The 26,908-nt window shown below is 41.8% G+C and overlaps 2 protein-coding genes across 2 annotated transcripts in view; both read right to left on the reverse strand.

The window, feature by feature from the left end:
- Positions 1–239: 239 nt before the first annotated feature.
- LOC121336219 (glutamine-rich protein 2-like) lies at positions 240–4,197 on the reverse strand (the record flags this gene model as incomplete). The annotated part of the gene is made up of 11 exons (XM_041405182.1): positions 3,856–4,197; positions 3,441–3,527; positions 3,114–3,218; positions 2,397–2,690; positions 2,186–2,277; positions 1,917–2,025; positions 1,663–1,830; positions 1,285–1,407; positions 1,022–1,084; positions 518–682; positions 240–358 (listed from the first exon to the last, which is right to left on the reverse strand). Coding segments are annotated over exons 1-11 (1,667 nt in total), but the record flags the coding sequence as incomplete, so codon positions are not given.
- A 4,837-nt stretch (positions 4,198–9,034) lies between these two features.
- SLC1A1 (solute carrier family 1 member 1) overlaps positions 9,035–26,908 on the reverse strand; it is a 47,294-nt gene continuing 29,420 nt past the window's right edge. The window contains exons 4-12 of the mRNA XM_041405180.1: positions 25,690–25,804; positions 23,791–23,833; positions 21,934–22,041; positions 20,408–20,592; positions 18,339–18,446; positions 13,534–13,656; positions 12,816–13,010; positions 12,181–12,315; positions 9,035–9,394 (exon numbers count right to left, since the gene is read on the reverse strand). Coding sequence (XP_041261114.1) covers positions 9,148–9,394; positions 12,181–12,315; positions 12,816–13,010; positions 13,534–13,656; positions 18,339–18,446; positions 20,408–20,592; positions 21,934–22,041; positions 23,791–23,833; positions 25,690–25,804 — 1,259 coding nt within the window. The 3' untranslated portion in view covers positions 9,035–9,147. The remainder of the gene's footprint in view (positions 9,395–12,180; positions 12,316–12,815; positions 13,011–13,533; positions 13,657–18,338; positions 18,447–20,407; positions 20,593–21,933; positions 22,042–23,790; positions 23,834–25,689; positions 25,805–26,908) is intronic.

A 26,908-nucleotide genomic window follows, 5' to 3' on the forward strand; every position in this document is an offset into this window, starting at 1 on the left:
TGTTCTCCATCCTTGAACCTCTGCACCTACACCCAGTTCTGGTTTGGACAGCTCTGTTTTGCAGATGCCCATTCTTGTGCCTCCTTTGATGCGGGGAGCTTTGATGGGTGAAGAAGGTGTAGCTGCTTTGTCAGCATTCCTGGAGTTTGTTGGCTACATTGTTCTGATGCCAGGGTACCATACAGGAAAGAATGAGGCCAGTGCTGTTGCTAGAGCCAGTACCATCCCACTGCACTCACTGCTTAATTCCAGCAGCGTCGTCAATCTCTACTGTCAACTCATCCTTGAGATCCTTAATGGTCTTTGCCCAGGTATCCTCTAGCTGCTTCTGGAAAGGCCCAAGCTCCAGGCGATCCAGCTGTGGACAGACGCACACCCTTAACCAGCTGCTCCAGGATGGAACATGGTAGTCCACAGGGAAAAGCCAGCAGAAGGGGAAACCTCAGAGGGAGGCTGCCTTGGGCTGCAAAGCCCCCAAGGAGCCAGTTTTGTACCGTGAGCATAAGGCATCCCTCACCTTGGAGTCCAGGACATCACGGAACTGCTGCTGGGCCTCCTGCCAGCGCTGCTCCTGACCCATCACCCGTCTCAGCAACTCCCGCATCCTCTCCTCCAGACGCTCCATGCTTTCATCAAAATGGGCACAACTGACTTTGCTGCCCAGGGCAGCTTTGTCCACTTTCTAGCAGGGAGGAAAGGCAGGAGAGCGGTGGGGACAGGGCAGAGGTACAAGAGGCAGGGCCAGCATGTGTTGGGGGTAGAGGCAGAAATGTTCCTGGGGGGCCATCGTGCCCTTTTCAGGGCTGTGTGGCCTGCTTACCCATCACCCCCAGGGAGTCAAAGGGACTTAAAGAGGGAGACAGAGGGACCTGGCAAGGGATCTGCAGCCAGTCTGGAAGTACTCACACCCTCCCCCTTCCCCATCCAGGCCAATTTTGCCACTGCGCACCCAGAGGGCAGAGGGCATTTGTCACCCTGCCCGAGATCGCTTGGGCTGAAGATGGACCTCTCAAGACCATACCAGCAGCAGCAGGTCCTCCTTGTCTGCTTTCTTCTCGAGACCCTCCAGGGACCGGAACAGAGCCTTTCAATACAGAAAGCATCTCATGACACCACAGCAGGGTCAGAGCTGTGTTCTGGCCAGCCAAGTGCTCTTTGGGAAAGGCCATTTGAACCAACAAAGGGCTTGCAAGCAGGTGGGCAGGGCATCAGACCTCTGTGTGATCAGACCAGCCTTGATGTGCCTGGGGGATACTTTGACCCTGTGGGGGTCCAGCCACCAACCTCGATATCTTTCTGATGCTGGCGATGGTCATCCCGGAGGCTCCCGGTGACATAGCCGAGCTGCTCGCAGTCCCCTTCCACCCGCACAACAGTGGCCTGGATGCTCTTTAGCAGCTCCTCTTCCTGCTCCAGGGAGAAAGATGACAAGATGGTGTCATGCAAGGAGTATCTGGCTACCCTCAAGGACAGATCTGGGCTACTTGGCCATGAGCACTCAGTGCCAGCCGGACATTTGTATCAAGGCTTTAATTTCCTGCCATACTGCCAACCCATCCAAACTGGGGGGTTAGCAAGGGGCTGCTCTACATTACAGTGAGCACAGACAGAGGGTCCTGATACAGCCTCCCAAGCCCCCGCTCTATGTTGCCAGCTGCCCACCTGGGTCTTCTCTGGCAGTGACCTGTGCACCTGCTGTGGCACCAGGCAGTCCACCTGCTGCTGGAGCCTTTCACAGCGGTGCAGGAGCTTCCTCACAAGCTTGTTGTCTGAGTGTGACTCTCCCGGCTGCTGCTTCGCAGTCCCCATCACTGCCCTCAACTCATTCAGCTGCAGAAAGGGGAGAAGGAATAGATTTTGAGATAGAATGGATGCTGCCAGCAGAACCTGGTGCCCAGACGGCCTCCAAACCTCACCTGCTCCTGAAGCTGGTCAGCTGTGACCAGCTGCTTCAGTGTGGTCTTGGTAATATTCTGCTCCTCTCTCAGCTCCTTCTGCTCCTGTTTAATCTCCAGCAGTGCAGGCCTAACCAACAAGATGAGGGCACAGGCAGGCTGAGCCTCCACAAGGCCATCTGGGAGGTGAGCTTTGCTCCCCAAACCCAATGCTCCTGGATTGCCACCCCCCATACCTCCCGGTTCCCCTGCAGCCCGTAGGATATGAAATCCTCTCCCCATCCTCTTACTCCAGCTGTAGGGGGATCTCGTTGGTGCCATCCACTCTGCGCTCAGGTACAGTCACACCCAGCTTTCCAAGGGCATCCTGCAGCTGTCTGATCTGGGAAGGTGGTAGTGGCAGAGTCAGGGTATGGACCCCATGGTCTCCTTTGCCTGCCTCCTCTCTACCAGCTCTCCCTGGCATCCTTGCAGCCCCCTTAGGGACTGCTATTAGCTTACCTTCTCCTTCTCACCCTGCAGGTCTCGGACCAGGTTCTGCAGGGAGGACATCTGGCTCTGGAGCTCAGATAGGTCTCTGAGGATGCTCTCCATAGCTGGAAGGCCTGCTTGCAAACCAAGCTGTGTCCCAGTGTTGCCACTTTGGGCACTGGGGGTCCTTGTCTGCATCCCAGGGGTGGTGCTCTGGGTACCTGGGCTCTGCCCTAGCTTGTCCATGTCCGAAGTGTGGGGCTTGGCAGGGGCAGGCTGGTCGTGGAAGACCAGTGGCTGGCCAGCAGCATCCTGGAGGTTCCCCTGGAGTGGAGTGAGAAGATGGATTGCAGTCAAGACCCAGGAGCATCCACAACTGAGTTTGCACCCAAGCCAGAGAGACTCTGGGTGGGCTGTGGCTGCCAAGCACTGGTAGATCTTTACCTTCTTTCCTTCCCCATTTTCCCTTTTTTCAGGGCTGCTTAGTTCAAAGTGCCTCAGCAACCCTGTGGCTGAGGCAGGCAGTGACATCTACTACCAGGTTGATCTGCAGGCAGAGGTGGGGGCCTCCTAGTGGGCAAGGCTCAGTTTCCACACTTCCCTCACAGGACACCCTTCCCACTCTTCTATCCCAGTGACCTTCACAGTGGGTGACACCCATGGACACAAGGCAAGGGTGGCAGGGCAAGGTCTTGAGAGGCACGGAGGTGGGGAGGGCCCAATTCCCTCCCAAAGGCAGCAGCTCACCTGGCCAAGTGCTTCCTGGATCACCCGGATGCCTTCTCCCATGCGGGACTGTGTGGCTTTCATCTCATTGATCTCCTTACAGAGATCCTTGCAGAGATCTGTGGTCTAGGAGAGGAGGGTAGGGGGGATGAACCTCAGGGGAGGGTTGCTGGTGACCTGCAGGACCTTTGCCTGCACCATGGTCTGTGGAGCACAGCCAGATAGCTGGGCACTGTGGGTTGCACTCTCCATTCATCTGGCATGGCTGGCTGCAGCTGAACCTCCAGTGCACAGGGAGGTCACTGGCTGCTGTCTCACACCTGCAACATGCTGATGCTGGCAGCTCACCTGGCCAAGTGACTCCTTGATCCTCTGGATTTCCTTTCCCATGTTGAGCTGCATAGTCTTAATCCCAGCCATTTCCCTGTGGGTCTCCTGGGAGAGAGCAGTGGCTTAGGAGAGACAGGTGGTGGGGCTGAGCCCCAGGCAAGCAGCTCCCCAGAGACTCCCACTCCTGTTCTGGGGGAGCCCTGGGTCAGCAGGAAAAGACCCAACATGGGAAGGCCCTAAAGCTCCCAGAGCTGTGTTTCAGCCCCAGATTTCCTCTCCAAATCTTCCCCCCCCCCTGATGTTCTTCCCTTCACAGAAAGTCAACATGCTGCTCGGAGCTTGGGCTTCAAGCAAACCTTCGTATAAGGGCACAGACCCCAGAGGAGGGGGCGTCCTGGGGGGAGCACCGAAGCGGGTTGGGAAAAGCCTCTACCTTGGAGATGCCACTCTCTTTGGCTTCAGTCTTCTCCATCTGTCCCATGTCGGCAGCCACCGAGGTGACAGGAGAGCCGCTCCTGGTCTCCTGCAGCTCATCCGGCGGCTGGGAGGGCTGTCCCGCCTCCCACGCCCCCGCCTCCTGCTGCGGGCCGGGGCTCTGCCCCGGGGCGACCGCGGCTTCCTGGGCCCCTTCCTCGGGGATCACCTCCTGCAGACCCAGCAGGCTCAGGTGGTCCACTATGACCTTCAGCAGTCTGCGGAGCGCCTCCAAGTTGACATTGACTTCGGGCTGCCCGATGGCGTCATCCAGCAGCTGTAACAGGCTGACAGAGACCATGGCTGCTGCCCTGCCCGAAAACACAGCACCTGTCCTTCCTCCGTGCTCGGAAGGAAGCTGCAGCTAGGAATGTGGGCAGCCAGCAGCCTCCTTCCTCCTCTTCCTCTGCCTTCCCGAGCCCCGGTGGCACGTGCCTGTGTTTGTGGTGTCGCTTGTTGCCAGGTAACGCCTGGCCCTGGCAGCCGGCTGCGGCGGAGTCATGGAGAGGCCGGCTTGGAAGGGACTGCTTACAGATCACCGAGTCCCATGTTTGCAGCTGTGGTGGGCCAGGGACCTCTGGCCTCCCTGATGGCCCCCTTTTTCTTCAGCCACTTGGATTGGGGGAACACGTGATTAGGAACCCCAAAATTCCCTTGCTCCCCTTGATCTCCATCTGCATTCCACCTTGGGTGGGAGGACAGCACTGGGGGTACCCCAGCACCCTCCGTGCCCTCAGGTGTCACCCCCGCTTGGGCTGCCGCGGTACAGCACAGCTGAGGGCAGCGATTCAGCTGCCGCGGTGCTTCGAGCCATGGGGCCAAGCAAGGGTCATGCTGGAACTCAAGGGCTTCAGTGGAAGGACACACACACACATGGACACATGGCTTGAGTTAGGGACCCTCTGGTCAGTCCCAAAATCCTGGAAGGACCCAGGAGGCTGGATGTCGGGGCAGCAAAGAGAGGTGGTTTTGTCCACACTTGGCTCCCTCTTTCGGCTCTCCGAGACAGAGCACAGCTGGCACCCCAAAACACAAAACTTCCAGGTGTTTGGGGTGCCCACCACAGCCAGGAGGAGACATGCATCTGGGCATCTCCCCAAAGAGACCCAGATTTTGGTGTGCTCTCCCTGAGATGACCTCCGGATAGGACCCAGATGCCTCTGGATAGGACCCAGATACCCAGATAGCCCCTCTGGACCAGGATGCAATACAGATGTCTGGGCAGCCCTTCACAACCAGGAGGAGACCCACGTGTCTGGGGTTCCCCCCAAGGACAGAAGTGGAGCACTGGCATCCAGGCTGTCCCCTCACAACCAGAAGAGGACCCAAGCATCATTTGGGGGTTCTGAGGGGAGGCAGCTGGGGGGCAGTGGCTGGGGGTTTCCCCATCACCTTCTGCACAGTGTAGTGTGTGCCCTTGGAGTTGCTGTTATCCTGAGGGGACTCCCATTCCAACATCACATCGAACTCCAAAACCTCCTTCACCTCCACTGCTCAGACATGGAGGGGGAAGGCCACTCTGTGGGGCAGCCTTTGCCCCATGGTCCTTAGGCCCCCAAAATAGTCCCCAAAACCAGTTCATGGCCCACAAATATCCACCATGGACCACAAATACTCCCCCAGCATGCCTGCCCTAGCACATCCAGCCTCCAAACCACACCCCAAAACACACTGCTCCTATTGCCCCCAGTGCCTCTCATTCCAGTATGGCCCATTCCAGTGGTCCCGGTACCCTCAGCCCAGTGCTGCCAGTACTCCTACACTAGGACTCCCAGTATAGCACATCTCAGTGCTACCAGTGCCCACTGAGAACATGCAATGAGGATGCCCTCCCAGGCTGCCAACATGCGTGTCCTACCTAGCACGCCCAGCCCAGCTCCCCCATCCTAGTGCTTCCACTACATTCAGTCCCAGAGCTCCCACTAGTCCCTCTGCCACTGGTGACATGCAGTGGGAAGGCAGCTGTGCCTAAGATCTGCTTTGACATAACCAGGATTTCCAGCTCAAATTTTAAATAAGTCACCTCTCCTCTGGTGAGAAACTTGTAAGTGATTCTAACACCCTGGCCCTGACCCTGATACAGCAGGTTCATTTGTGGGGAGTAGAGGGCCATGGAGCTGGGAACAGGGCCGCCTCAGTGTGGGGATGTCGCCTGCCCATCACCCTCAAATTGCATGTCCCCTGAGAGTCTGGAGGTCCCTGACCTCACAGGATCCTATACCAGCACCCAGAGGTCCTTGTCCCCAGGAAGTCCCCACCTTCACTGGAGGTCTCCAGCTAGGCGCAGTACCCTGAGATGGGGCTAAGGGTTCCCATGGCTCTGGGGCAGGTCACCAGGCTACCTGTTCTCATGGGTCACCGAGCACCTTGAAGACTGTGACCCTGTGAGAGGCAAGTGATGCAGAAGGGGTTTGCATGGTGATGGCAGGATGAGGGCACAGATTCCGTGGTGTCCCAGCATGGGAGTCCACTGGCTGCCTCCTGCCTGCCCATGCACCACTGGTCAGTTTCTGTTCATATCAAAGAATACGAAAGAACAAGTGAATTGCATACGTCACGATGGTTTTTATGCAATTTTAGATCTTGTTGATCTGATATAGCTGACCTGTGTGTGTTGACAGACTTGTGTATGTTTATGTGCAAGCGCTTTCTTTGTTCAGAGTCAAGAGTCAACTAAAAGTCCCTGATATTTCAGCAGGGATGGGTGTGTGGGTAACCTGGTCCTCCAGGTCAAATTAAATTAAAGTCACAAATACTATTCAAAATGCAGAGTCCAATCCTGTGATAAGCTTCTGCAGCCCCAAAACCCCTACAAGAACATAACAACACGGTGTAAAGAGCCAAAATCTGCAGATGCCTTTCTAACAGTGATTCTTTATCACTCTCCAAATCTTCCAGACCAAGAGACTTATGGAAAAGAGGATATGTTGCTCAAGCAGGGTGTTTCCACATATATAGATAGTACATACTTGCAATACTGTGTCAAGAAAAGAATCCTTGGACTTAAGAGGATCTTCAGCATATGCTTTGGTGTCTTGGTTGTAGATGTAGTAGATGAGTAGATGGCAATACCATCAACATCTGCTCAGTTGAATGTGAGCAGTTAAATAAGTTATAGGTAAACAATCACCTGCTTAGTGTGTGTTTAATAATAGCATACTCCAAATCCAGGTCATCTGTAGTTAGAGGGGTTTCTTGCAATCTCAGCACTCTGCTCTTAAGCATCTGTTTTATTGGAGGAAGAGAGTAATTCTTGCCAAAACTTGCTAAATCACTAGAGACAATAACATAAATCCTGAATTTGATGGGGTTTGATTTTCTTGTTATAGCTGAAAGAACTCTTAAGGAGACAGTAGGCTAAAACAAGAGTAAAGAGAGAAATTATTTATTTATAACACATTAGGAACACTTTTCACAATACATCATTAACAGGGTGACTACTTAATAAGGTGATCATAAAAGGATGACTTAAAAAGCTGGCTAAAGACAAGGCATAGATTATAGGTGAGTCATGGAAACTGGTAGGCTTTTTCCTCCCATAAGCAAAGCTGCACAAATAAAGACTGTCTCATACTGTTTCTGCAAAGGTAAAAGACTGATTTACTCAATCTGTATATTTTCTTTATATTGTATAAATTTACCAATACTTAGATTAATGTTTTCATATAGTTTATGATGTTAAATTTAAATACAGTATTATGTCTCATAAATTTAAGGTGCAATTTATCAAAATCTACAGTAAATATTTTCTTCTTAATCAGTTCTCTTTGGCACACTTCTGGTCTGTCTAAATACAAAAGTGTAGGATTGAATAGAGTATATAACACTGCAGGTACTTGGAGGGTTTTTTGTTAGCAAATGAATGTGATTTTATGCTTACCACAAGCTTATTCACAAAGAAATAACAGTATATGAATTCCAGTTTAATTTATATATAAAATGTCTAACTACTTCGATGTGCAAGGCAGAAGAAAAAATTGTTACAGCAACTCCTCCCTTGAGAGAGTGATTTTTGCACCATGGAAATCTTGTATAAAATGTTATAGAAAATGGAGATTTTTAATGAGGAAGTTCTCGGTGCTTCTTATCTTACAGCAAGCCACCTGAGGACATGATTTTCTAGGTCCAGAAATGGTTCATAAGATACAGTTTAGCTGACAGGTTGGCACTGTAGTGGTGCTGCAGCTATAAACTTGCATGTTCAATTGACAAACTAAACCAAAGAGCCAAAAAACCCCAACCAGTCTGTATAAGAAGTTTAGTGAAAGTGGCTTCTTTCTATGAGAAAGGTCTTGTTCCTACATTCTTGATATATGTGTGTATATATATATATATGCTTTTATTGCAAGGAAGAAACATTTAGAATTAGCACTCTGCACTTTTGTCTCCATGACCTCTTCTTACTCTTGGACTGACTAATATTTTGTTAAAATCATAAGTGGACAGCAGAAAATGGACTTCTGTTTCTGATGGAAATGTACGAGGAGGCCATCAAAGTTGACCTAAATAGGTAAAGTATCATTTTACAAAAACTCTTCAAATGCCAGAAGAGCAAGCTCAGAGCAATTTATTTCACATCTGGAGTCCAGTAACAGTAGCCTTCATTCACATGAAAGGTATGAGGAAACTTAGCTACATAAATACTGGACCTCTTTCAGTGACTAATTATTTCACAATTGAATAAAAACTAAACCCTATTCAAAGTACAATGTACTTATTTCAAGGCCCTTCTGGTCTGTTTATTCCTGAATCATGCAAGTAGTATCCCCTCAGCTGCAGAAATTAGCATTTTGGCAAATGATCAAGTTACAGGAGTTGTCAAGTACTGTGCAACCTGTTTAGAAGGCAAGGATGTAAAAAGGGATTTCATACAGGTACTTTGTGATGTGGTGATGTGCTAATCCTGAGTAAAACGCATTTGGCTGTCCCAGCTAATGACCCATTTATGAGCATGCTGATTTCAGAGAGGCATTTCACAGCCTCAGGAATAGTACATATTCTAAAAAAAATAATTAAAAAAAAAGTATTTTACAACTGTCTTTTTCTTCAGCCTATCAGTAAGGACTAACAATAGTGAGTTCATACTGTTGAGGGAGAGGATGAGAAGGGGCATGGTAAGGAGAATCAGAGTCTGTGTGGTAAATCAGGTGTAAGTGAGATGTAATTAATTCTCAGTTTCCTTTAAGCTTTTTGAGATATTGCATATGGCCATGTCCCTTAGTGCTCCTGTTTTATGTGAAAGCTACTGGCTTTAGAACTGGGATGTTTGTGTGAAGGATATGGTATCAGATTTATCTACAGCAAAGCCTCCATTGATGTAAGATTTCTTGGCCTGTGTTTCATCATTATCAAATATTCCTGTTTCCAAGGCAAAAGGATTGACTATGTTGACTTCAGAGGTGACATCCATCTGCTCCAGCTCCTTTTTTGAGAGCTTCTCCACTATTCCTGTACCAAAGGCATCTCCCAAGACATTCACCATTGTTCTGAATCGATCCCTATGGAACAAAAAAGTTGGCAGACAAACAATTCAGTTGTTTAGGAAATTGTTTTAGTAAAAGGAAGGTACTCTAGCTCATGCAGCACTGTTTTCTTCCCAGTGCAGATTTGGGTAATTATTCAATTAAAGAAAATAGTATTTTAAAACAAGAATCAGAATTTTACCCACAGGTATTTGAAGAAGACTGGAGTAATTTTAATGAGAAATTATTTTGTGTAGGACATGCAAAACTGCAAGTCATGTCACTTGTCTGTTAGAGCAGTAATTCCACTGCTATGGCACAGCCTTACAAAATGTTGGAAGGAACACCTCTCAGGCCCCTGAAGTATACTACAAAGCTGGTTCCCTTTTGTAATGATAGACTGTAGGGTGCAGCAGAAGAGTTTGCATTGTGCCTTTTGTCATTCTAAGTCATGTCCTCACCAGAAGAACACCTAGCCCAGTATGTCCAGTGTTCTGGCCCAGACCTGGAAAAGGGAAAGGCCTGTCTTCTGCTATCTCCTCCTTATTAAAAAGGCCTGAAGGACAAACCTATACTAAAAAAGTCACTTAAAGGAATATGATACTCCTGCACTATGGATTTTTCTCCAGACAGAAATGTGACATGAAGGCCTTAAAAACCTGCTGCTACTTGACAGAGGAACAACAAACCCTTGCAACATAACAAAGTTTGAAAATCAACATTTAAGTATGGTATGGAGAGTGGAAGGCTATGCTTTCCTGTTTTTCTTTTCAGTTACAGAGCACTTACAAAGGTTCTGTGGCAGAACAAGTTTCTCTTGCTATGTAGAGACATTGAGGTACATATATTTACAGTATTTTGCAATACTTCTACAACTGCTGAATTCTAGTGCTAAAAAAGTTTTCCATATGCAACAAAAATATATGATAGGGAAAGGAAGAGAGAACAGTAAAGATTCTAATAGGATCAGTGTGACGAGTGAGGAAATCAACAGCACTGGAAACTCATCTGTTATAAAGCACTACTCTATTTAATTTAATTTACACAGCAAAACACATCTTAGTCTGAAAAATGCCTTGTTTAGAACCAGAAACATCTTGAATTATTTGTATGTTTCATGGTGGGAAAAGTGCCTTCCATGTAGTCATATTGTGCCTAAAACCCACAAATGCTGTGGACTTCTAAAGTGGAGTAAAATTCAGATCCATAAAGTCATGATCGCTCTGAGAAACAGGGTATTGTTCTCTTTCTCTCTCACTCCCATAAGGTAAGTAGAGGACATCCAATGAAATTATTAGGGTGGAGATGAAAACAAACAAAATTCAATTATATCTCTGCATCATTAGGATGTGGAATTCATCTCCCTAGGACTTGTGGAAACATGGGTCCCAAAGTAATGAGGCATTCATAGAAGAAGACAACAATCACTTCTAACTCAGGAACTCTCTGCTCTGCAATTTGCAGGAGGCTGGGCAAAAACTTTGGAAAAAGGAACCATTATATGTTTGTGTTGTACTTAGACTCTTTAGATACCTGCTCTGAGCCAGCGGTTTGTACTAATCTGCACTATCCTTAAAAACATTAAATGCCCACTAGGAATAGAAGAGAGCTGGAGAAAACAAAATTACTGTGGAGCACAGCAAACAAACTATTAGACCCCCCCCAGCAGACAGCTGACTGGAAGAATGTACTTGTGGATGGAACTGGTTCCTTTGGAAAATTGAATTGATTCTTGCATCCATACAACAGCTCTGATTTCCTGGAGACTGGCATTACATAGGTTGCTGCCAGAAATCCTTCAATAAAATTATTTGAAAGCCCAGAGGAGGAACAGCAAGGCATTTATCTTGAGTGTAAGTAAACCTAAAGAAGACATGCAAATATTATGAAATTATTAAGATCACTGGACTGATACCAGTGAAATGTCATCCCTGCAAACTGCAGGTGAAAAAGACCTTGGGCTGACCACTAAACTCACATAGTTTAGGAGGCAAAAGAACTGAAGTTATACTTGTTAACTTGTGAATCCTGTTACCCTATATATCGTGGGACAAAACTGAGCATTGACAGCCTTCTGACCTCCAGAATACACTCTGTGATTCTTTGGGCTTTTGCAAAAGTGGCAGAGAAACACACTGGTGTAACTTGAAAAGATTTCTGGTGAAAAAAGATTTCTTTTTCTCCAGAAAGAGCAGATGAATGTGACTGAGATGTTTTGAAGTGCTCTGATATGGTTTGCATTAGGCATAAGAATCACTTTCCAAATTTAGATGTATGCTTGTTGATCAAGGGCTGGGCTAGTGTTCTCAGTGAAGAACAGCCCTAGCAAAGTAGGGCCGGCAGCACAGATCTGTGCATGTGGAATCAAAGGTTAGTTTTGCTTTGTTCATGTTGTGCTCCACTGCCAGTTTATGGATATTATGTGCTTTGCAGCTTGTGGCTACATTTGATTTTTATGAATGATATATGTATTTAGCAAAATGTGGTGGCATCTCTGACACTCTAGAGGTATTTCTTGTCTGTCTTGAGGATGATGCTCATCATTTGTTAGTGCTGTGACCACTGCTTTAAGGCAGAAAGCATCTCTGAATGTGAGGTTATTCACTGCCATCCCATGCAGGACTCTCACAAAGCCATTACTGCATTCAACTCTGAACGAGCCTGGCCATAAGAATAATCTTTGTCCATTTTCTGCAACTAAATTATTTTATTGCTTTCTTTCTCAGATTCACACATTTCTAGGCAACTTATGCAAACATTAAAAAAAAAGATAAGGAAAATGAAAAAGGAAAAATAATTAATATGAGGTGCCTTAAACTTACAGAAGCCAGTCAACTGCAATGATCAGAGTAACATCCTCGGCAGGCAGGCCAATGGCACTCAGCACAATCACCATGGTAACAAGTCCGGCTTGGGGCACTCCTGCAGCCCCGATGCTGGCTGCTGTAGCTGTGACGCTAAATCCCAAATAAAACACAGAAAAGGCATTTGAATACATGTTACTCACAGAAACTCTGTTTTCTGGCACAAATAGTTTAATTTCACTGCAAGAAGGAAGTCTAAATGTTTCAGTTTTCCTCTTGAATAGTATTTACTCAAAGTCTGGTATCAAGCTTATAGATGTACTCTTATGGTTACACTGCAGAATAACAGGCAACAACATCTAACAAGCAAAGTGGATAGATCAAAGGTAGAGGCTGAGTTAGGTTTGTGAGTGTTTGCAGGGAAGAATAATGGCAATTTTCATAACACTGCTGTATACCAGCTGCATATCCTGATCCATCCTCCCTCCCCATCAGGTTGCACTGGCTAGGCCTTCAATCAAGAAGTGAGAATATTTATTATTTCTTGTGCTGTGAGTGATAGTTTAAACTTTCCCATGGAGTATCCAAAGTTAATGTAGCATTCACAAAAAAGTTCACTTTGCACAAAATGCATGTGATGGCTGTAGTCTTACCTAATGGTGACTATCTGGCCAACATCCAGTTGTAAGTCATTCAGCTGTGCAATAAATATGGCTGCTACTGCTTCATAAAGAGCAGTGCCATCCATGTTGATGGTAGCTCCAACTGGAAGAACAAACCTTGTGATTCTTTTGTCAATCAAGTTTTTTTCTTCTGCACAGCGGAAGGTGACAGGCAAAGTTGCTGAACTGGCACATAATGAAACACATAAAATAAGTGAAGGCAACAACACGCCATTTCTATTATGTTTCCTTTTGCTCAGAGCATGATCTGCTTTGTGACTCAAAAGGAGATCTAAGGCAGGAAGGAAGGCTGCATCATGAAAAAGCAAAGCAACTTTTGTTATACCTTCTAATTACTGGAAGAAATAGCTAAGTGTTGTTCTCAAAATTACATGGTAAATTGCCATGGTATATGTAGTCACAAAAAATGTCCAACAGTTTAAATGCTGTCAAGTCTGCAGCTAATGAACTGAATGGCAAAGAACTGCCTCCTCCAGGGAGAGGCAGACCCTCATCTGGTGTAAGGCTAAGGCATTCTAGAGCCTTTTGAGTATGACATAAATAATGATGAAAATAGTATTTCAGCCTTCAGGGGACTGAGAACTGTCCAGCTGATACCATGGCTTTTAAAATAGTAGCAATAAAATAAGAGCACAGATCATGCAATTACTACTAGGTACATTACAGAAAAGATGTTTCTTTTGTTTACCTGGAAGAGATCATGAGGGCTGTCAGAAGTGCCTGAGCCATCCCCATGGCAAACCGAAAAGGATTTTTCCTTACTATTACTAAGTAGATAAGTGGCAGAACTATACCGGAATGGATTGCAAGTCTGAAAAAAAAATCAAAAAAAAATCAACTAGTTAAACAAATAGATCCATCTCATTGTCTTTCTTTACTAAGATGGTGATAATAGGTACCCAGCTCTGTCCTCAAGTATACTTATGAAACACTAAATGTGACTCTAGTGACAGCTAGGTGCAAAATTTAGAGAGAATGCCACATTAATAAAAAGCAGAATCATGTTGTTCTACACTTCCTTTTGGAAAGGAGAGAGAGACCATATATGAATCGTCTCTCCTAAGCTGAGCAAGAATTTACTTGGAAAAAATTTCAAACTGATAATAATGAGAAGCCTAAACTAATACATAATATTTACAGTGATGTGCAGAGAGTGATTTGAAGTAACACTAAAACACTTCACTTTTCTCCCAAATCCTTACAATGCAAACCAGAGACAAATCAGAAAACCAAATCAAATTATTATTCTCAGTTTGTCTGCCCTTATTACAGAACATGTTTTAGAAATAAAGATAAATATGTTTTCCAGTCAGGGACAGCTGAAATGCACATCTTTCTGCAGAAACTTCAAATATGGACCTTTAGAAAAATCCACATCTGCTCTATGGAAAACTGTGTAAGTTCAGGTCTACAATTAAAACATGGTGAAGTATTTGAGACTGTTTAAATGAGATACATGTAGTCTAAGCATTTTTAATGTTGTAAGATGCTGAAATACTGTATTTTGAAACTATTAATTTTTAAAATTAAGTGGGTTGATTCATAGAAGATCACCTTGCTCTTTTGACTTTAGCAGCTCAGATGTATTTGCCTGGGTATTTGTATAGGTCTTAGGGACAAAATCATCCTTCAACTTATGCATTAATTTTGAACACTGTGCAGTAATCCTGAATGCACATGAATGCAGAGCTTGTGGACATTAAGATAAAAGGTAAACTGACTGCTGTAAGTACGTTTGAAATAAAATGTATTTGAAGGGTCTATGAATATTCCCTGTGTTCAAAGGTCGCAATTATAGCAATATCCGCTTTTCATGAAAAGAAATTATCACATAGCCTGGAAACATAAACCCAAAAACTGTTGTCACCTGTGACCTTGAATTTTTATTCTGTCCTCACAAAATGTTCATGTGCATATTCCTGTGTTGTAATAATGCTTTATGATTTCAGAGCAGTTGATAAAGATAGCAATAAATCATGGTACTATTTGTTCTGCCAAAATCAGACAATTAAGAGACCAGTAGTCACAGTACAGAAATCCACAATGGCATAAAAAAATCATTCACAAAACCTACATATTTGTTTCCTTGAAAAATTATCTTTTTAAAAGGAACAGGCATTGAAGTTTTCATTCTCTATGGAAACGTATCATAGAATTGTAGAATCACATTACATATTTAGTGGAATGTCAATAATCACATGAAACATGTCTTGATAAAATTTTGTAAATAACTCTAGAAAGAAACCTAGCAATTTATACATGCACCACCACAAGGCATCATTGTATAAATTGCTAGGTTTGTGACATTCCTGAGAACAAACTGAATATAGGAAAAAAATAAAGTGGTATGGGTGCCATTTGCTGTCTTAATAAAATGCTAATGAGAGTAAGCATTTCAAGTATGTCTAAGTCTAAAAGCATACTGACTTAGTTATTTGAAAAATTTAGATCTGCACCTTTTTAGTAGCAGCATGAACAGGACATTATTCAAAATATTTTTGTGTATCTGCTTAGCTACTACTGGTTTTCCTGAAACAAATTTTAAGTAATACTTATTTTTGTTCATAAAATGTAATTATCAGGAAGGAGCAGAATTTTTTATAAGAAAATCAAAAGCAGTAATTGAAAACAGAAAGTCTAATAGCATTCATTTTTAAGTTAGGAAGAGTCATGCCCCTCAGAGTCCCAAGCTGCCATTACATATCTATTACAGGGAGTAGCTGCCTTGCTTCTTTCCGAATAGACAAAGGCACAGGCAAGGAGAGTCTACTTGCTGCAGTTTTTATTTTCCCCACTTCAGCCTGAGTTCCCTCTAGCACTTAAATTATGCCTCCACTTTGACTTTCCTCTCCTGTAACTTCTAATATGTTCTCATTCTGTCTCTGCAACCATTAATTGTGAGAGACTTGAGATACTTAGTGGCAAATTGCACCAAAGACACTGGGGGAAGTCTGTTCCCTCATGCTGACCTGAATGAGACATAGAGACTGAGATGAGCTGCAGACAATGGTAGTTGTCCTGGTAGGGCTGAGGCTATGAAAGCTCATAAATAATTAAGTTGGGAAGAAGGTGAGCTGGTTAGGGAGGTTAAAGGAAATAAAGCAGAGACAATTATCTTCTAAGGAATACAAGACATGTTTAAGATAATCTGTTATTTTCAGGTTCAAGCTTAAAGAGAGGATGATAAGCAGTCACAGAAGACACCAGTGAACAGAATACACTGCAGGTAGGGTCAAACACATAAGAATGAAAACCAAAATGATTGTGGGAACAGCAGTTTTTAAGAAACCCAGACAAAGAGCAACATTTCTCCTTTTTCCTGAGAGGTAAGAAAAAAGGCTGAAAAATGCAGAACAGGCTGAAAAATGTAGAAGCACCTTTTCCCTGCAGCCTATAGCCTTATGTATATGTGTCCATATCTTCTCCTGTGATCTGATTATAACATGCCCTCCCTGATGGGCACTTTTGCAGAGAATACGCTGCCGTTATCTGTTATCCACAACGCCTTGAGTAGCACTCATGGCAGGCTGCTCTGCAGGAGGCAGAAATGCTGCAGAGATCTACTTGAGCACCCATCGGGGAAAATGGTCATATTTGCAGGAACAGAGACTTTTTCTCTCCAAGGATGCAAATGTGCTCACTAATGTTTTTATGGCACCTGGGGATCTACTTACAATCGTTGTGCCTGTCAAACTAATGGTTACCAGCTAAACAGGAGGCTATGCAGTGGCAGTTTACTTTGCAATCAAAGTGCTTTGGAGAAGGCACTGCGTCTTCACACACATCGTAAGGAAGACTTGCCTTGTCACAGTAAAAATAGTAACCTGTAACCAGTAACTAATAGGTAAATAGTCATAAAACTTGCTATCACATCTGAAACTAAAACTTGCTATCTGATGTAAAACTGAAGTCAAAAGGCAGTAGTAACCCATTCAACATATTCCTCCTCTGAATTAACTGGAGTTAATGACACAGAAAACCTTCAGAAGTAATACACTGTCATTCTGTCAATGATTTCTATCTAGCTTGTGGTTGGGGTGTCATTTATAATTCATATAGAAACTATTAGAGTCTTGATTTACCATCTCTTGGTAAATATCAGCTTTTGAAACCTGTAAAAATCTGACTTGTGCAAACAAATACAAAAAACTGCACAATGCATTAGATAAACATAACTTGCACTCATCTCTGTAACATTTTGAAAAACTCATGAATCAGTGCTATTTCTGGAGCAGTAATTCTTATTTAGTAAGAAATTTTATCTTGATTTTCAAACAGCTAGTCCAAACATACTGGCTTATGAATAAAACAAAACAACAATCTTGAAATAAATGTGCTTATCTAGCAAAGATTAATGTAAAAACCCTGAGAACCTTCTTGATTATTTATAAAGTAGTTTGCATTTAAGACAAATATATTGCCATTCGCTTTGCTTGGCTGTCAGAAAATATGTGAATTTAAATGTGACATTTAAAGAATAGCATGCAAATGCGTAAGTGTAGGGAAATAAACTCTTGAACAACTTCGGACCTAGCTTCTAGACAAAACACATATAAATCCTTAGTATACTGAAGGAATTATAGGAGTGGATGCTAAGGTAATGGACCAAGACTGCCCAGAAGGCTATGCTTCACTGAATTGGAGATAGAAATTTAAGCACATTTATTTTATTGGGACTGTAATATCCATTTATCTGACAAAAGAGTCATTTGTAGGATAGTCTTCAGAGATATATAATAACCTGTATTATAACCTATAATTTGGAGCAGTTAAGTTATTCTAAAGTTCCACTGCTGAAAGGCTCCACATTGTGCAGGTGTAACCTCCTCCACCCAGACTGCTCTACATAGACAACTGCTAAGCAAAAAGAATAGGAAAAAAGTTCTGATGCTTGGCTATGTTATTCACATTGCAACTTCTCTTTTTGCAGCCTCACCATCTACCCTAACCTTGAAGGAGGAATTAGCAAACAGTGCAATCTCCAGGCCTTCTCTTAATGTCAGCTATCTGCTCAGTACTGGGGAGGGAAGGGATCAGTCTCTTTGGCATCCTTTACTGTGCACTGCTCTGCATCTGTATTCAGCAGGGAGTTTGGTCTGTGCTGCAACACCTTGGGCCCAAAAAATTCCATGGAGGTTCCCAATATAATCCACATATTTGTTTATGTTTGATAGGCTGGCAAGCCCCAATAAGACATAATTCATAACCTCACCTTTAATACAACAATATTTTCTTCAGCACAAGCTGTGAAACAGTGAATACAAGAAAGGAATTTGCTTTTGGGGTTTGGGTTTTTTTAGAATGCAAGGCAGTGACTTTTTAAAACAGAACATGCATCCAGCAAAACATGGATTCAAACCATTCTCACATATTGTCACATAATTTTCACGGATGAGAATTTTTGTCTCTGATCTAGAAGACTGGATGTGGTGGATAATTGAGTGGTAATCAACTGAGCTCCAAAACTGCATACATCTTTAAGAAATGACATACCCACTTATTACTGTAGCCATATAAAGACCCAATTTACGAAAGATTTCCCAGTCCTCAACTTCTATTATCTTCCCAGCAATTAAAAACACGATACCAATTGGCATATACCTAGAAAGCAAAAATAAAACTATCAAAAATGCATTCTCAGAAATACTGCATGCTCACCATTAAATAATTTCTTTCCCAGAGTAATTTTTTTAAACAGATAAAAAAATATGTTTTGATATCCTATTTCACAACAATGAATTTTTTTTTTTCTTAAATTATATTATACATTGGACTTTATTCATTTGCAGCAAGGTTACAACAGAGGTGACGAAAAAAGACTGGAAAATAAAAGTAAATGTAACTCTACATGTAGTCTAGCTAGTATTGTATAACTTGGTGTCACAGAATACACAGAAGCTGGGAAGGGGTATGGGCATATACCCTGTTACAGCAAATGTTCATGTATAGCCACAGGCTCCCTGGGTGTGGAAGTTTGCAGGGTTGAGATCAGTGTCTGTCGAGTCTGTAATCACACAGATGAGAAAGATCTCCTGCAGTTACAGCAGCTGCCCTGCAGCACTGGGGGCTGCATCTGTGTCACCTGCACAGAATAAAGTAAACCTGCACTAGGCCATGCCTAATGGATCGAAACAGCTGCATAGGCTACTGCCTACAGAAAATTCAAGGGAAATATCAGGAATTATGTTAGCACTAGCTCCACTGCATTTTTTTTTTTAGGTTCCACAGAGCAGGCTGTCACAGAGACAAGTTATTACTCCAGAGCTTTGAGCAGTATAAATTAATCTAGAAATTTGTGAATATATAAAATGTATTGATTTTAAATTAGAAATTATACATATATAAAATATATGTGTGCTATCTCATAAACAAAATTGTATCTTACCCCTGTAGAAAGTGGGGATACCTAGTTCCTCTAAGCACTGAACTTGATGAAAACAGTACTAATTCCTCATACTTTCAGCAGAAAACTCTACCTTGTTTCAAACAACAGCTCCCACATCTGCAGAAACTCAGGAAGCCTGTAGCCACAGCTTCTGGCACATACAAGAAAATGGATAATCAATTTATAAGTAAATTCCTGTATGGCATGTGCTAAGTCTCATTGTTGGTAATTTTCTGCAGAGTGAGGCAGCCTATCTCACAGGGCTTTAACTTAGCCTGGGACTAAACTAGCTGCTTGGTACAGGACCAGTTGCAGAAATTAATTTACCTTTCTTTAAGGAAGCAAGAATTGTGCAAGCCCTGGACAGGTTTGCTGTTTTACAGATATCTCAGTGTACTGGGATGTAAGAAAAACCCATGGAAGGGTCAGATCTGACATGGTACTGGTATGAAACATGCACATGAGCAGAGTATTGTAGTAAGTGGCACAAAGCACTCTACATGTAGGATCAAACTCTGGAAGGAATTGTATGTATTTGTAATTGATCCCATAATTGTGATTTGCACAGACAAAATTCTATTAATAGCGGTGAAGTCCAACCAAACACTATCAAATGAGTTTCTGTATTTTAAATTTGTTTTTCTTGTCTGAGAATATTATGAGAATGTAGTCTCACAAAACCTATTACCAGGAGGTAAATGATACTAAGTTGTATTTTGCATACAGTTTTGAATTTTTCTTTGTGCTGTGGCTTCCATATTAATTCAGACTTCTAAAGGAACTTAGATCCAATACAGCCATCCTGTGAAGATAATTTCTGTCAGGGAATAACGTTCAAGACCCAGAAGGGCATATGAATGGTAATGCTTATCCTCAAAAGAGTCCTCAAATGACTAGTGCACTAATAAACATCTAGCAAGAATGCTGAAAAAACTCTGGTTTCTTGGGAATGAATAGGACTGCTCCTTTAGTATATATTAAGAAGTCCTGTCTCCAGTTTCCTCAAAAGGATCAAAATCTGTAGAAAGGAAATTTTTTACCAATCTTTCTTTGAAAGCTGCTTTCTGTAAAGCACTATGCAAAAGCAAACATTAGGTCTGAGTCTGCTTTTACCTCTTCAGTGACAAAATCCACTTAGAGAAGTTGTTGGAAAATGCCACTATATACTTGAACTTACCACATAATTATCTGAACTATTCTCATTGTAGCTTCATTCAGCGCGTTGAAGAAATCCATCAGCACTTGTCCTTTCTCTCCCATTTTCCCAATAACCACTCCAAAAACAAGGCAAAAGACAATCAACCCCAGCGCATTGATGCCGTTGGAATACATCCCCACAATTTTATATTCTTGGGTTTTGTTCTATAAATTGGAATGAAGAGAAAAAAAAATACTATCTGAAAATAATGAATTTACTTTAAAGAGTTCTAAAACAAAAACACATTTAGATTTTTTTGAAAGACACGAAGCTCTTTCCCAGGCACTCTACTGGCTTTCTGAAATTGCCAAGTGGGCAAGCTCAGGAATACATTAAACTGAACTTGAACGCTTTGTATTTTAAAGCCATGCATAGACCTAACCAAAGCAGGGAGTAAAGCACCCCTTAATTTGTGTTGTCCTTTCTGTAGACTTCTGACATGAGGTATGGCAATGTCTAAGTATCCACAGTCACACTTCCAAGATTTACTCCTCTACACTCAAGATTTACTCCCCATGGAAAGCGAAACACAGATGTAGAATCCTTGTATTTGTATCTGAGCAACTAAACTTTGTATCTGGATCTAAGATAAATTCACCACTGCCTAACAACTGGGACATCAGTGTAATTGCATAATTTATAGGAGAATTGTGTGCACATAACAAAAATCCTACTGAAGAGGTATTCATACATTCTTCTGTGCAGCATGAACATATGAATGAAAGGGTGCAATTCTTCACTACATTCTGTTTTAGGATTTAATTAAAGTCTCTTCATATAGGTCATCTTCCCATGCCATTATTACTTTGAGATGAAATTTTGAAGGAGTATAATAAAATGTATATTGATTTGGTATTGTTTACACTTCTGTGTTCACATTCTATTGAATTCCTTTCTCCCTCTCCTCCAGAATAAATCTAGACTTTATATACCATTAACACCCATAACACCCGTAAGATTTTCACACATGATGAAAGGCTTCTTAAATCTCTTCTTCACTTTTGTTTCTATACTTTTTTTTTCAGAGTAAAAACTATTAATTAACAAATGCTTTATATTGTTTTATTTTCCATTAGAAATATTTATTATTATTTTCAACTTTTAAATTTTTTAATAACTTTATAATTTTCTTTTTTTTTTTTTTTTGAGTTTTGAGTAGCAATTACAGTCATTGCTACTCAAACATCTCATGGTGATATACATCTAGTGTTTCCACAGTGAGTGTTGAATTTCTTGAAAATTGACAATTCCTAAGACAAATGTAATCAATCTTCATCTTTTCTTTGGACTGGTCAATTACCCATGGAATCCTCTGATGTTCTTAAACCTACTGGAAGGACCTCTAAGCATTTACAAATTAATGTCTGTGTTTTTGCTAAAATCCATCTGTGTGATATTTCCAGTCATTTCGTTATCACTAACCACATGAGCTAAACCAAATTTAGTCTATGTTCTTTCTTCCCACTTCATATATTATGAAGGAATAAAAAGATAAAAGGTCGTACCTCTGAAGCCTTTGCTGTCATAGCCATTGTAGTGGGTTCCTCTCGAAACATGGAGCTATTTTTATCCACAGCAGTTGTAGTTTTAACTTTTTCACGTTTGGTTTTATACTGGAAAAGTTTTTTAAAAAAAATCCAGAAGAACTTATTTAGAAAGATGAGAAAACTGGGGAACAAAGGCCGAGTAAAAATAAGAGAAAAATTAACCAACATAGACAAAGACTTTATTTCCCAATTCATGTGAGCTGTCAGGGCTCTGTACCTCAGAAGCTGTAGATCAAACAAGAGGTTCACAAGTAATATGCTATGAATTCTGCTCCCCAGGATCTTGGATACCCCATCGATGTGCTGCAGTCTTGCAGGGCACGAGCTAGAGCTCCTGACAATGGCAAGAATTTTTGCTGGAACAAAGAGTTTGGAGAGAATGCTGACAGCCATGCCAGCCATGCCAGGAGAGGCCCTTGGTGGTGTGGTCAGCATAACTAATGCCACTATGCTAGGCAAACAGCTACTCTTAGTGGTCAAATGGGTTACATATTTCCCTTTCCCCTCATTGCCAGGTCTTCAACGTCCTGTGCACCAAGCAGACAAACTGAACAAACCTACTCTTCTGCTCCCTACTAGCCTCCAGATTCCTGGCACTAGGCTGACTACTCCTCTCCTTATTTGTCTTTAATGTTCCAGGCACCCAGCCAGATGAGTAGTGTTGATGATGCAGTCACAGAATAGGCAAGTGTAACAGCAGCAAGTATACTGTCCATAACACTAAGCAGGTCCAAGTCCTAGTGAGTAACTTGGACCAAAACTGCTGCAGGACAGTAAGACCTGGTGGTCAGGGATGCCTCCATCATTGTCTGTTTCCTCTGAGGACTGAGTGACCAACCTGCATTCTTTTATATGTTTTTCAAGCCTAGATTATGGTTGTTATATCGATACAGCAAATGAAGTATTCAGATGTGACCAAATATGCAGTGGCTCCAAGTGATTAGAAAACAAGTTAAATGGTGCTATATAAAACTGTTCTGCACTGATTCTGCTCATAGAAATCCTGTGCTATTCTGATTGTAAGTTCTGTGCTATACTAATCATAATCATTAAGAAAACAAGACTTTAATAGTAACTACAGATCAGTGCCATCATCATTCTGTCAATGATTTCTGAAAGAGCCTCCCTGTCCCCTTAGTGTGGGGTGGCCAGTAATGATGACAAAAACTACATGGCGAAGTTTTATAAAGTGAGTTGTGCACAGCAGCACAACAATCTGATATAAATTTCTGGGGAAGGTTAACTGGTAAGTCTAATATATAGACAGAAGTTTCCTCTTTCATCTTGCAACACTCACTTTTCCTGAAAGAAAAAGTGAGTGTTGCAAGATGAAAGAGGAAACTTCTGTCTATATATTTGAGTCTATCTCAAATAGACTACTAGTTATCATGCTTTTCCTTCAAAGGATTTGGTCTGGCAGTGGATATCAGATGTGAGACACTTCAGGGTGAGGGCTAACTTACACAAACTTTATCAGATGCAGAGGGATCTTAAGAACAAGGAAACTAATCCTCATAAGATGGTTCTTCTAACTCTTGTTGTCCCAAAAGGAAACATCTTATCTTACATGTTGCTTGGTTTCTGCATCCAGCTCCTAAACAGTGTCTTTTTGGGACTTAATAGCTGATAGCAGAATGTTTATCATAAAGGAAATGGAACCAAGATGCCTTAAACCCCCACCTTTCTATAGGCGATGGAAGATATTCCTGGACTTCTCAGAAATAAGTCTTGCCTGACAACTTTTTTGTGACATAAGAAAATAAATTGTGGTTAACAGTGAAAACTACAGAAATAAAGAGGGATGTTCAAACTTACCTGTTGGAAACAGGCCTGAACAAGGTTCTCTGGGAACATATTCCTGTTAACAAACATAGAAGCATTTCAATACTACAGCATAGTAAGGAAAAGTTGTTTGTATAAACAAAATGATAAAATTTGATGCTTAAAAACAGATCATGTTTTGTTTATTTTTGTTTCTTTTAGCAGAAAGGAATATATTTAGCATCACCACCTAGAGATAGATAGATAGATAGATAGATAGATAGATGGATAGATAGATAGATAGATAGATAGATAGATAGATAGATAGATTTTTTTTCTGAAAGAAGTTAAGGGTTTAAGAGTCCTAATGACTGTTTTCCTGCTTGCAGTTGTTGAACTTTTGGGCTTATTTTTTAGTGTTTGGCATTTCTATTGGTAAGCTACTAAACCCAGTGTATTTTATCCCTGCTACATTATCCCCTTGACTTGCATAAGGAATACAGGACACACCTGTACTATATTTGACATACCCTATAAAGGACACTTTATAGGGTATGTCAAATATAGGCAGAAAACAAAACAAAACAAAAAAACTCATACAAAGGCTGTGCTGTAAGAATAAGATATTTGATGTGCTCTACTGTAGTTTTGAATTCAGAAGTTAATCTTGGTTAGTGGTAAATTCTCCTGTGTTATTCTGGTGTCAAGGACAATTTTTACACACTGAAAAATAAGGAGATTTAGTGCAATGCAGTTGTGTGACTGCTTTCCAAATGGCAATTTCAGATTCAAACAATTGCAAAAAGAAAGCATTAATTAGGTAGTTGGTAAATATCCAATCCAGTGCAGAAAATGCATTTTATTTACTGAAGCAGAAGTTTTTAAATTTCCCCTAAAGATCTTTCACAAACTCGTCCCTTTGTTTTCCAGTTTTAAAAGCAAAATCTATTCAAAAGCAAAATCAGTTTGTGTAAGTGTGGGTTTTTCCTTCATCTTTACAAGACTGTCTGGTTTTGAATCCTAAATCTATTATTTTTATCCATATTTTTCAATATAAATATGTAGGCAATTCTAATTCCTTTAGAAGAGAACTTCAGATCTTAATTTAACTCAATAACATCTGCTACTTTACAGTTATAATCTATAGCAAACCCCCAAACTACTAGATATATGGCAGTTGATTCTTACATGACAGATTAAGTAAAAATTCTACAAATACAAAATGGTGGGCAGGAGTAGTGACCCAGAATAGAGACTAAATACACCAGAAGAAAAAAATAATCAACAGAAATATTTTTGGAGGTACCACCTAGCCTCTAGCCTCTATTGGAAATGCAGCCTTAATTGGTGTTATTTTTCTTCAAATCCCTTATACACAGTAGCTCTAAAAACCTGCAGACTTTTTCTAAGGGTTTCCTTCTTCTAACCACTTTAAAGTATCTATCATTGTCTATGATGCTAATGGGGAAAGACACATTATACGGTTGCCTTAGATACTGGTGATGCAGCAAACTTCTTGACTGTGGAACCCCTGCAAATCTTGGCATACTGCATCTGTTACTCTGCATGCTGCCTTGAGGAGGGGAGCCACAGCTCTGCAATTACAGCTGGTTGTCTGTACAGGATGACACAGAAGCTGCCAACCAGTAATCCACCAGTAGTCCACCAATCCTTTATGTATCTTTTCATCATAATAGATAAATCTTGCATGTCGATTTCTGTGAAGGAGGGATTTTTCATCACTGGTTTATTAGCCAAAGTGTATGGTGTGAAGAGACTTTTTTTTAAACTAACTGCTCTGAGTAAATTTTAAAATGTCTAATTTGTTGAAATACTACCCTTATTCATCCAAACAGTGTCAGAAGGCATTTTATTGTATTACATATCACAACTTTATTTATGTTTGTTTGGATTTCTGCAAAGGGGATATAGAAACTAAAAACAAAATCTCACCTGATCAGATCCAGCAAGGCATCAACAGTATTGACTTCTGGGGTACTGCCCATTCTGTCAATATCACTTGCTCTTTGAGTCACTCCAGGCTTAATGGTCACAACAAGGATAATCCCTGCAGAAGGAGAAGCAGAGAGCTCACAGTGCAAACAGAGACATTGGTGCATTCTTCCAAGTATATCCTGTGTAGCCAAACTCTTTCTGAACTCAATAAACACTTCCCCTGGGTGCTTCTGCTGGTATGTGCAGAAAAGTCTTCAGGGGGTGTTCTTAAATGTGTGGGGTTCCTCTAGCACAGGAGCTACTTGCAGGCTTGCCCTCAGACTTCGTCACTTTAGCTTTGTTTTTGTTTGTATCATACTACATCACTACTGCTCACCAAGACAGTAAATTAACATAGATGGGCTTCAGATGAGTGTGCTGCAACTTTTGCAGAGTGAATATATTTCATTGCTATTTCCCTTTTCCTTTATGTAGCTCTTCTTGTTATTAGCTTTCAGATATGAATACAAGTGTGCACCCCAGAGTCACAGGGTGTTTCATTAAAGTTAAGTAGCAATATATTTATGTAAGAGACGGCTTCAGAAAAAGAAAGAAATAAAAAATTGTAGATTAAGAAATACTAGATTTGACCTTGTAAGTACTGAAATCAATGACAAATTTTTCATTTACTTTAGTGGCTCCACTTTTAAGCATTTTTACTATTGTTATCCTCCAAATTTTCCAAATTTTTTTTCTCTTTTTGTTTTTTAACTTATACAAGTCCAAAGAAAGCCAAAGCAAATTAAACTAGTAAATTTCAGTGAAGGGAGAAAGAAGGGAGAAAGAGCTGTTTGGATGACCCTTCAATCAGGCAGGAACAAGTCTTTCTAATGAATAAAAGCAGTACTGTATTTGCATAGCTCTGCATTATGAAACAAGTAATGTCATAAACGCCATGGAATAACTTAGAATAGCAAGGACCTTGGAAGATTGTCTGGTTTAACACCTCACCCAAAGCTGAGACAATTTCAAAGTTAGATACATACTAATGTTAGCCTTTATATAATATTTCTTATACTATATAATATTTCTTATGTATTCACAGAAATTACCCAGACAAATGAGACAGATTGTTTTATTTTGTTTATTATTAAAGAAGGCTGGCTGAGAATGTTTCTTTAAGCAAATACAGAGCATGTCAATATTGCTTGTCAGGAACGAACTTTCTGTAAGAGGA

Source organism: Onychostruthus taczanowskii, unplaced genomic scaffold (assembly GCF_017590055.1).
Source record: "Onychostruthus taczanowskii isolate IOZ18803 unplaced genomic scaffold, ASM1759005v1 scaffold220, whole genome shotgun sequence".
Taxonomy (NCBI): Eukaryota; Metazoa; Chordata; class Aves; order Passeriformes; family Passeridae; genus Onychostruthus; species Onychostruthus taczanowskii.